At 40.3% G+C, this 11319-nt stretch overlaps 1 protein-coding gene across 2 annotated transcripts; it reads right to left on the bottom strand.

Moving 5' to 3' along the window:
• Nucleotides 1–6873: 6873 nt before the first annotated feature.
• KCNJ15 (potassium inwardly rectifying channel subfamily J member 15) lies at nucleotides 6874–11083 on the bottom strand. 2 transcript variants are annotated; one of them, XM_036851848.1, is made up of 2 exons: nucleotides 10998–11083; nucleotides 6874–8693 (listed from the first exon to the last, which is right to left on the bottom strand). In XM_036851848.1, the coding sequence occupies exon 2, from the start codon at nucleotides 8672–8674 to the stop codon at nucleotides 7547–7549; it is 1128 nt and encodes a 375-aa protein (XP_036707743.1). In that variant the 5' UTR covers nucleotides 8675–8693; nucleotides 10998–11083; the 3' UTR covers nucleotides 6874–7546. The 2 variants fall into 2 exon arrangements, with proteins under 2 accessions (XP_036707743.1, XP_036707742.1); XM_036851847.1 differs by having other exon boundaries at nucleotides 10986–11072.
• Between the last annotated feature and the right edge of the window lie 236 nt (nucleotides 11084–11319).

Raw genomic sequence — 11319 nt, 5'->3', positions numbered from 1 at the left:
ACTCTAGGTCCATCCACCTCACTACAAATAACTCAATTTCATTTCTTTTTATGGCTGAGTAATATTCCATTGTATATATGTGCCACATCTTCTTTATCCATTCATCTGTTGATGGACACTTAGGTTGCTTCCATGTCCTGGCTATTGTAAATAGAGCTGCAGTGAACATTGTGATACATGACTCTTTACCCTGAGAAAACCATAATATCTGACTTTTTGAAGCCAGGTGAATGAAATCAAGGATTTCTGAGAAATTATGGCTGCCAGGATGCTCTGTTTCCTGCCCAAAACCAAAGCTTCCCATGCTGTTGTGACAAAGTCCCATATATTCACTGCCCCGAAGACATGGTGTGGTAGAGTCAAAGCTCTTTCATGTCTTGGACGTGGACAGCTCAGTTCTCAGCCAAGGTCACCCCACAAGGGCAAGCAGATGCTGGGAGATAATGGAGTAGAAAATAATATGTGTCTGAGAAATTTCATGCAAATTAAAATTAATAAAATATATCCCAACTGACGAGCCTCATTACTGGGTTTCAGATTACTGTGCACTTTCTGGAAAACATTTTGGCTTTTTTGCTGAAACAGCATCCTCCATTTTGACTTCCTACCATATGCACCAGCCTTTTATATTTCCACCTGTCACATTCTCAAAGAACCTAGTCTTGCCACCACTGAGAATACCGCAATGAACGAACCAAGATTCCAAAAGAGCAGGTTCCAAAAGAGACACCTGTAGAGGGTTTGGAGCTTTGGTGGCTACTTTGTTGTATGCCTGTATGTGGTATTCCCGCAGGAGGACGATGACTATTTCTTGGGTGCATATCTCTGCAGTGTGGATCTTAAATAGCTGTGTTGCTTTGCAGTCACACCCATACTGATACCTTTAAGGCTTATATAATTATGTGTTTTATTTCTTTTCATCCATCAAAGTAAAAGAGCAATGGAATGCAAGGGACTTTGGTAAGGAATAAGGTGCTGAAAGGATGTTGTTAAACTGTTAACTTGATCTTTAATCATTGACTAAAATAAAATGAGCAAGTAGAGCATCACGGCACAAGAAAGAGAAGAAGCAGGAATTTCATTTTCTTTTCTTTGATTAGAAAAGAAACAAAATACATCCCTTTAGACATTGGTAGAAAATACCATCTCAACAAGGACCTAGTCATCCCCGAATTATTGTAGTTACCATCGTTGGAAAAGGCTGTGTCAAATGAGTTTATCTCTGAGGTCTCTAAGAAAATATTAAAGTCCTGTCCATCAGAGCACCAGCTGTAACATCATTACCCTTCCAGTGAAATGAGAAGAAACTCAAGACTGTAAAAGTAGCTTTATTGTATTTGCTATTGTTTCACAGATTAGAGTGATTCCATATATATAAAAAAAGAAAGGTGATGGAGATACATATGAAACAAGAAATGGTTTGACAAATAGCAGAATGAATTCATAGAACATAAAAGGACCTATTTAAAGCTGATTGGTCATAGCATGATTGGGTTCAGTAGTGACCAAGTACACACACCTCAGTTAGTTTGAGATTTCTAACATGCACCAAGTAGTAGCTCAACCTTGAGAAACAGGAGTCACTACTATGCTAAGGTAAATTTAAGCCTAAGACTAGTTTAAAAATCAGAGGAGAACAAGGACACGCATCTTGCGGCATGGTGTAGTGATCAGATGGAGTGCTATATATAGCAAGAGAACAAGGCATGATGGAGATTTTGGTAAATGCACACTGCCAGTATTTACGAAAAGTAGAACTGTTTGCTTGTAAAATCTCATGTCATTTGGGATTTCCATCTTCATACCATTCCCGTGAATTTCATTAAGTGGTATTTTGGAGTGGGTCCTTTTGGAATGGAGATGACTGTTTACCAAAGCGTTCTTTTTCATAACTGACAATGCTATGATACCCTACAGGAATAATTCTTCAAAAATAGATCCAAGTTGGCTGTCATCCTGCCTTCCCCTCCTAACTGCTGTTGAGTACTTTGTGTCAGCACACAAACACAGCTTCCTCTCATGATCTGGAAGTTTGTTTTTGTAAAAAGTCCCTGATACAGTCATACTTCCTGTAATGATTTGATTTAATGCAACATCCTTAGTCTTAAGATTGATTGCAGATGAAAGAATATGGTTATATTATAGTAAATGAAAAAAAATCATTCCTTTGAATTTCTCTCCAATCACGTTCTTGGAAGTTCTTTACTTTTTCAGCAATATTAAGGGCATTTGCAACAATAACAATCATAGGAATAATAAGCTAAGAGGTCATATTTCTTAGCTCAGAATCAACAACTTCTGATTTTTTTTTGGGAATGGGTAACTATGTAATCAATTGTAGTAGCTCCCTTGGAGTCTAATTTTGAGTAGGTTCTACCTCTAACTTTAATATTTTTAAGGGGTGAAATTGGATATCTTAAGTTGTTGGGAAGGCATGGATACTAGATAAGATTTGGCCTTGAGTAAAGATAAGATCACAGTTAAGTACCTCATAAGGCTGGAGCTGCTAAACAAAAAACTTGGTGATGGGCTTTTAGGTTGATGCCTTCATCTTTGGTTTTGCCCATCCCGTGCTGGTTAGGAATACAAAGCCATCAGCCTGATTCTCCAACAGAGGTTGGGAGTCAGGGCTCCTGTACATCATGTGGAGGAAGAGTTAGAGCCCATTGTTGCTGGCCCTTCTGTGATAGGCTCAAAGAATGTGCATGGAATCTACCAAAGTCCCCTGTGTTTGGCTGAAATTTACTTTTATTAGTTATATGTCCTTTATCTACATATATGACATCTTTGGCATTTATACTCATATGCCAATTATGTCCTTCAATTTCCATAAGCAATTCTTGTAATTTTATTAGGAATTAACTATTCACTCAAATCAACAGGTTTTTCTTGGTCTTCTATTTTTACACACTAGCAACATACTAACTGAAAGATAAAAGTTCCTATCCTCAGTTTTTAGGCATCTAAATGTCCACAAATTACTAATTTGGATTGATTGATTATTTTTAACCCACAGGCTTATTTGACTTGCTAGAATGGATGGCAAAGATGAAGAATAATCAGCCAAGGACATGTCAAGTTGAAAAGAAAATTGAGTCTAACAGGAGAACTGACAGAAGATCAAGATGAAGTGACATGACTGGAGCTTTATTTCTGCCTCATGTTTTTTTTTTCATTAAATATCTAGTAGAAAAACTTTGGGAAAAAGTGGGGCTTAATACATCAGTGTTTCTTAAAGGCTAGGAAAATTGCTACCCCTGGGAAGCCAGAAGGATATGATGACACAGTCTGTTGTAATGTGAGACTGAATGACCCATATTTCCCCTGCAATGAAGTTCTTTTCCACTGGTAGAAGTCTTTTTATGTGGAAGTCTAATTGATCAACTATTAGCTTTTATTTTTACACGTTTCTCACTGCCTTTCTTACTTTGAAGACAAAGACTTTGTTTCAGATTTCTTTAAAAAAAATCAAAACAACACAATGACAATAAAAACAAAGTCTACCAACAAATAGTAATTCCTCAAGAAATTAAGCAGCTCCTTTATTCTTTAAAATTCCAGTTGAATTTTGATTATACCATTTCATTGCAAATTTATACTCTGGAGACTCAAACTCTGCTCATAAGTTACCTCATTCTGAGAGCAGAAACTGCTCATTGCTACCCAGAGACCCAAGGACTGGTTGGCAGCTCATCCTGATTACAGATAAGCTGAAATTCACAAAAGGCAAAACGTGTGTAGTTAGTCAATTAGGAGTGAAATGTTAAATTTAGACCTTCAGGGGTAAGTCTTCCCAGGAGAAGAAAATTAAGGACACCTTGGACCTATGCAGAGCCCAATGCTGGAATTCGAGTGTACGCTACAGAACTTGGAAATCAAGACTTGAAATGCTAATACCTTTCATTTGAAAAAAAATCCCATCCCAGAAAACGATTATAAAATAACCTGCATTCAAAACTAGTTATTTCTAATATTTAACAGTAAAAGTCTAGCAAGAATGAAAGCCAAGATTGAGAGGCTGGAAGGCTTTGTTATGCCACATGGTTGGATGTCTGACCCTTTGACCACAGGGACCAAATACAGAACCAAGCCCGAGGATGAGGTGGTCCTTTACTCAGCTGCCAATGCAAAGGCCTCGTGACTTCCTTGCTTTTCTTTTCTCTTTTCTTCTTTCTCCAGATGATGTCTGAGTACTGAGGATCCAAGCAAGGGAGAAAGAATCATATTGCAGTAGAAGTGTCCCTTTTTTTTTTTTTAATCTGTCAATTTACATTTCGGTGGGATTGAAATCAGTCAATTAAAACTGAAAATTTAATTCAAAGAAAAATCAGACAAAATAGTTGTTTAAATGCATCTAAATACCTGACCCACTCATTCATGGCATTTTTTACTTTTAACCTCTAATTTTAGGTTTCTGGAATCTCATCTCTGGGCTGTAATTTCCTGTTAAGTGGGAAAGAGAAACAAAGATGGCTTGCTGTGAGGATCAATGAGTGAATCTTTGCTATGCTGTCTGGAGCCATTGGCTACCGGGTGCCATGTCAGTACAATGTATTTTATCACTTAAATAAGACATGGCTTGCAGATTACACTGATTTGCTGCTCGTTACGTTGTGGTTTCTCAAATGGAACATGACATTTTTGAATGGCTGCACTGAGAAGGTCTCATGCATTGGAAATATTTCAAAATGCAAAAAACATTTTTGGGTCAAAATCCTCAGTTAGCTTAACAATTGTTAGTTGGGTGTTGAGCATGAATCTGTTTCAGTCAGATTCATGCCCAGATGTAATCAAATAATTTTGCCTGGATCCTTTTGTTAGCATGTTAACACGAGAGAATTTTGTACAGAGTAATAATAAGTGTGCTTAGAAAATGCTAAGTTTCAAACCAGAAGCAACTTTAGAGCTATTTATGGAATATTTTGTTATAATATGATTTATTGACTTGTACAAGTATTGGATTTTAAGACACTACATATTTATTTTGTGTGTAGTGCAATAGATCAGATGATCGAGTCTTCCAAATTTGGCTGAAATAGGTATGCGAAATGAACATACAGTAAGATTTCTCAATCTTATGCTACATCATTGTACCATATACAATAGAAGTATGCAAGATTCTTAATTTTGATCACATTCAAATTAGCACTGATGTAAATACTGTGGAAAAATGTAATAGTGCAAGAGAAAAACTGTAAACATGCCAGGGCATTATTTTCCTGTCAATTTTACCACATTATACAATAAAAAAAGGTTTAATAACTAAAACGACTAATATCTAACTACATTAATGTGATTTTTAAAAATTAATTAATTAATTAATTTTTGGCTGTGTTGCGTCTTCGTTGCTGCGTGTGGGCTTTCTCTAGTTGCGGTGAGCAGGGGCTACTCTTCTCTGCAGTGTGTGGGCTTCTCATTGCGGTGGCTTCACTTTGTTGTGGAGCATGGGCTCTAGGCGTGCAGGCTCTAGAGCGCAGGTTCAGTAGTTGTGGCTTAGTTGCTCCGCAGCATGTGTGATCTTCCCGGACTAGGGCTCGAACCTGTGTGCCCTGCATTGGCAGGTGGGTTCTTAACCACTGCGCCACCAAGGAAGTCCTAATGTGATTTTTTAAAAAGAGAATGAAGATCTAAAACAACCTGCCATAAAATGATCAACAGAAAAAGAAAAAGAAAAAACTTCCTGAATAATTGAAGACAATAATTTCCTGTGCACGGAGATTGTATTTTAAACTTTTACAGCTTCAACCCCATGATTTTTACAGCTGCATTAAAGGTTCAGTTCTGGGTCAGAGGTTTTAGCCACATTTTCTGTTTAACGGAAGGAGACTTGAAATGTGGGAACATCATGATATGACACCATTTCACAGATAATCTGAATCCAGATTACTTGCCCCAGTGTTCCCATTCTTATGGAACAAAATATACATGAGTACACTTGTCCAGGACTTGCTCTTTTAATTGCAAATGTCTTCATGGGTAATTTCCACAATTGTGATGGAAGAGCCAGGACGAGCACGCCTCTGTGTGTGTGCGTGCATGCGGTGTGCGCGCTCGCAGGTCAGGTCACTGTATCCATATATGTGGGCTCATGTGTACGTCCATGCCGTGTCTACACACTCAAAGTCACATTCTTCTTGAGTGAATGTACAAATCTGTCCTGGTTTGAATGAAATGAGAATTCACCTTTTTCACATTTAGCCAATCCTAGCCCATTTATTCTCTGCCCCAAATAAACGCTCTAAATTCTGCCAAAATCCAAACGTTACCTGTGTCACACTGAGTTGTATGAGATTTATTTCATTACTGAGGGCATCCTTTACATGTTATCAGAGTATCAAATTTTGTTCATGCTTCAAGGAATCGTCTGTGTTTGAATTCCTTATCCTCAGCTCCACAAGTTCCTTGGAGTCCCATCCAACCTCACGGACTGGACTTCAATATAGGAGCACATTTCCGATTGTTATGGAGCTGAATGTCTCTTTTGTGTTCACTGTAATCAACAAGCATGTGCTTAGCTTGAGAGAGACAACCATTACTCTCAACAGTGTTATTCTGTTCTTGAAATACCTGTGGCAGTTCCTTTGCGGACAAGGTATTTTAATAAGGAATGAAATCACTGAAAGGAATATTTGTCCATAATAAAGAACTGGGGACCTGGGACCCACAGAGTCCCCTGGCTTCAGAAAGTTACTTTGAAAACATTGTCCAGAGTGAAGTTTTAAAACTTTCATTTTTACATGAATGACTTGTGGGGGTCCTGTTAAGATACAGCCTCTGATTCTCTAAGTCCAGGTGGGGCTAAATTACTAATAAGCTCCTGGATGCTGTTGATACTGCTGGCCTGTGAACCCATTTTGAATAGAAAGCGGCTAGTACATTCCAACAAAAACAAATTAGTGTGAACAATCACATCAGCTCCATCTGTACATGTATTCACAACGATGCATTCCTGATTTGATCAATGTCACTCCGTACAATTACATTCACCGAAAAAGGTAAAAACAGAATTATTATATTTTGTGAGTACAGAGTCCCTTTGCCCCTTTTTATGTATTACCAGATAGCCTTCATTATAAATACCTTTTTCTCTGCTTGAAAAAATGAGTGTGTTTTAGAGCAATGATATAAGTGGATACTGAACCACGTTTCAGCTCTCGGCCATCTCGTCTTTGATACTTGGATTGAATAAATACATTTTGTTATAGCTGACATCCTTGTATGGAAATGCATTTCCTTTCAATATCAGCATTGCGAAATATCTGTCCATCCAGATTGTTTCAAGTAGCCTCCACCAAGTTCTTGGAAATGCAGCCCCCTTTTAGAAAATTTGAATTTGGGGAGTTTGCTTCACACAAAGCATTTAAAAAAGGAACCCTACCACAGGTGGAATGCTTGTTTAGACACCAGATCAAAAGAACAGGTCTGTACATCTGTGCGGTTTTTCAGAGTGTGTCCACACATTTTTGTTTTCCCAGTGGCCTCTGGGTTTGAAGGGAGCTCAGATGTGGAAGCAGCTCAGAGTTAAGTCGAGGCGACACCACTGCCGTCAGACGTTGCTCTGTTGCAACAAAAGCGTTCTCAGCTCTCTTTCCCTCTGATCTTCCTGCCTGTACTTCTCCTCAAGTTTCTGTTTCTCAGAATCCGTGCAGTAAAAGGTGCAATCTGGGCTCTTCCGGATCTGTTCGAACTGACTGAAATCAGCCACGTACTTGCCGGTTTTTGAGAGAGAAACCACAGGCACAAACTCAAAACCCCAGTAGATCTCCTCTGGGATGTAAGACGTGCGGCTCTGGCAGACAGCGCTGGTGGACTCCACCGTGGCATTGAGGAGAACCACCAGCTCAAACTCCTTCTCCTTAAGGTTTTGGGGGGTGAGATCTCTCAGGGGGCTCGTCTCATCCAGCACGTGGTAGAATGTCATGGGCAAGATGAGGAAGGGGCTCTCGGAAGAGGAGTCCACGTGGAATTTGACGGTGGCCTGGTTGAGGAGGATTCGCTCCCCCTCCTTGGTGACGTGGGTCTGGAGGAGCTTTCCCGAGAGCTGGCACTGAATCAGGAGACTCTTCCTCATGTTGGCCACCTGGATCACCAAGCACAGCTTCCCGTTCTGCTTGGTGATGACGGCACAGTGGCTGAACTTGATGGTCTCCGCCCGCTTTTTGGGTCTCGCGATTTTGGCCAGGAAGGTGCCCGTGATGAAGATCTCAATCAAGGTGGTGATGACCAGCTGAGCCACCAAGAGGAAGATGGCATGAGGGCATTCCTCTGTGATGGAACGGACTCCGTAGCCGATGGTTGTCTGGGATTCCAGGGAAAAGAGAAATGCCCCCGTGAGGGAGTCTACTTTCATGATGCAGGGGGTGTGATTTGAAGTGTGCTCACTGGGTTCTAAGTCCCCATGAATGAAGGCAATGGCATAGTAGATCACACCAAAAAGGAACCAGGTCATCACGAACGTGGCAGCAAACAGGGTGAGCTTGTATCTCCACTTCATGTCGATGACGGTGGTCCACAAGTCTTGGAGGTAGAGCAGGTATATGCCATCCACTTTGTCGATTCTCACGTTGCTGTGTCCACTCTTGGACATGACTCGGGGTCTGCTGGTCTTGAGGCCAGCTCCAGCAGTGTGCTTCACCAGGGGAGCACTGGCCATGCTGATGTTAATCGGGTCCATGGTCAGGCTTTGGGACCACCTAAGGAAATGACAAAGAAAGACGTTCCATTGTTGTCACATGAGGTAGAATGCCCAGAAAACAGAAACAGGATAATCATGTGAGATAAATACGAATGTACATGGACGTTTACAAGAAAGGATAATTCTGAGGGCACGATTAATCAATGTGTACTTGAGGATGGCAGTAGGATGGAGTGAGGAGCACAGACTGGAGACAAGGAAACCTGGGTTAAATGTTGACTCTCCAACTTATTTGCTGTGAGACCTGGGGTAAGCTATTTAACCTTTCTGGACCTCAAATCTCTAATATGTAAAATATGGAAATAAAGTCTACTTCTCAGGGTTCTTGTGATAGTTGAATGAGATAATGGCTATAAAGTGCCAAAACAGAGCTTCACACTCAAAAAAATGACGCTAATCTTCTCTTTGTGATATCACACTCACAAGGATCCACTCCATGGAGTATTATGAATATTGATGTATATTCAGCTCTTATGGATTTCCAAGTATAGAAAATTTAAAAATAAGTTGACTGAGCATAGGGCCAGTACTGATATAATTAAAATGCACCATCCATAAGATACTTCTTGATACAGTGATGGGAAATGTTAATACAAAATTTAAAACCTTGTGTAGTATTCATAAACGTTTTTAAAAAGCTACCATTTGCATGACATTCCCTGTAGTAGCAATTCATTTTCCCCCTAGTCCAATGAATAATTGGGAATCCACGACCTGTCCTAGTTCTTGATTACAGTGGAAAAGAGCAAGTTATCAAACAACCAAAAACAAACATAGAGTGAATAATTAAGCTTTATTAACGGCTTGATCAATATGTTGGTTATTCTTAGAAAAGTGTTATCAATATAGAATATTAGGTGTGACAGTGAGGTATGGCGCAAAAATTCGGCCTTACTTCTTTTGAGCTAAGTAGAACCAGCATAGGAATCTCTTTTAAAGAGCTAATGAACAAGTAAATAAGTACAGGCATCCAACATTGTAGCAGAACAGACTTACCTAGAAGAAGCTCTAGGTTCCCACACTGAGCCCTGGGCAATGCTCTGCCCTCCGTTTACAGATAGGGACAAGCTGGGTGTGAGACCACACAGCATCTTATAGTACCTGCCTGGTGACTGAGATAAATTACCCCTACATTCCTTGAAAAACATAATGTGAGTGATTATAGGGCAATTCTACCTGGTTGGTATGTTTTTTCCACCTCATCGGCATTTTAAGAATAATAATAAAAAAATTTCTCCCCTTCAAAAGGAACTGGTATATGGTGGTCTGTGATTCATGCAATAATCTTTGCTGTTGGAGCAGTGTTATCTCAATAGAAGTTTCTAAAGTAATCCTTTGGGCAAATCCCTTCAAGGAATCTGAAACTGTATCCATTATAGGATAACACCTGTTGAGGATGCTGTAAATCTGCTGGGCTTTTTAATTTTCCTGTTATGTTATTAAGAGTGTGTCATTTACTGACTGCCCCTTGAAATGATTTTTTTTTCTCAGAAAGGAGAGTCACTGTTTCATTTTCTTTGCAAAGAAGGGCCCTAAGTTATTCAGAGTTTATTTTACTTGTTGAAGCCTATTCCATTTATTTGGGGATCAATTTAGATGAAAAGTACAGGATATAATTTAGCCTGGGCTTTATCAGACACTTTATGCAGCACTTCTCAGTAACCAAGAGGAAAGCGACCACAATGAAAGTTTGAAAAGGTCAATGCCATGCTGGCATGCCCAAATGCGTAGTCAAGCTCAGAACACTTTGCCAAGACAAATGTAGCTTATGGACAAGTAATTGCATGCACTTAAAAAAAAAAAAAAAGAAACTGGTAGGGGAAAGTGCATGCCATTCAACCCACTGAAATAAAAACAGAAGCTTAAGTTTTCTTGTGTGAATGATGAAGAAGTGTCCTGCAGCACAAGCTAAGCTCCAAGCTCAGCCTTCCACCAGATTCTGGGAAACTTGGCCCTGTTTCTATGAAGGCAATGCCATGAAGCTTCTGTTTTAACCTCTGTTTCAAAGGGGCAATGGGCCAGGCTTGCGATGAGCTGAATCTTTCCCCTCTTTCTGCTGAAAGCTCTTGTGCTGCATTTTTGCACAACTATTGTTGGAATCAGTGACACCAATGGCTATCAGAGGATGGGGGGCATATATGGGGGAACAAAACTTAGAGTCTCTGGGTGGGGTGGGGGTCTTGGGATTAGCATCTCTCTGTGGAAAAGAGCGGCTGGTGGACAGCACTCAAAGGTTAAACACACACTCCCTCCCTCTCAACATTCCTGTGCCCTCAGAACTGGGTGCTACCTGGTCACTCACTCGGCAGGTCAAATGTCGGCTTCTTCAAAGCAGGTGTATCGTCCTCGCTCCCCTTCGCCCACCTGGCTACCATGGGATTCTTCTACTTCCTGAAAGAAAGAGGGACACATGGAGTTCACAGCTGTTTACTAAGAAACTGACCCAGTGAAACTGACCCTTACTGATTCCCCCAAGTGCTAGGGCCCCAGCATTCACCTTCCAACCCCTGGTGATCTGGCATGGTGCCCAGAATAGATCCAAGCTCAAGGAGTGTTTTAGGAATGAAATTGAAGACCCAATCACAGCCCTCACTGTAGAATTCCCACCCTCTGGAGGGAGCTCG

This window comes from Balaenoptera musculus, chromosome 4, assembly GCF_009873245.2.
Source record: "Balaenoptera musculus isolate JJ_BM4_2016_0621 chromosome 4, mBalMus1.pri.v3, whole genome shotgun sequence".
Classification (NCBI taxonomy): domain Eukaryota; kingdom Metazoa; phylum Chordata; class Mammalia; order Artiodactyla; family Balaenopteridae; genus Balaenoptera; species Balaenoptera musculus.
The sequence above is the reverse complement of the archived record's forward strand: the minus strand, read 5'-3'. Positions and strand labels throughout refer to the sequence as shown.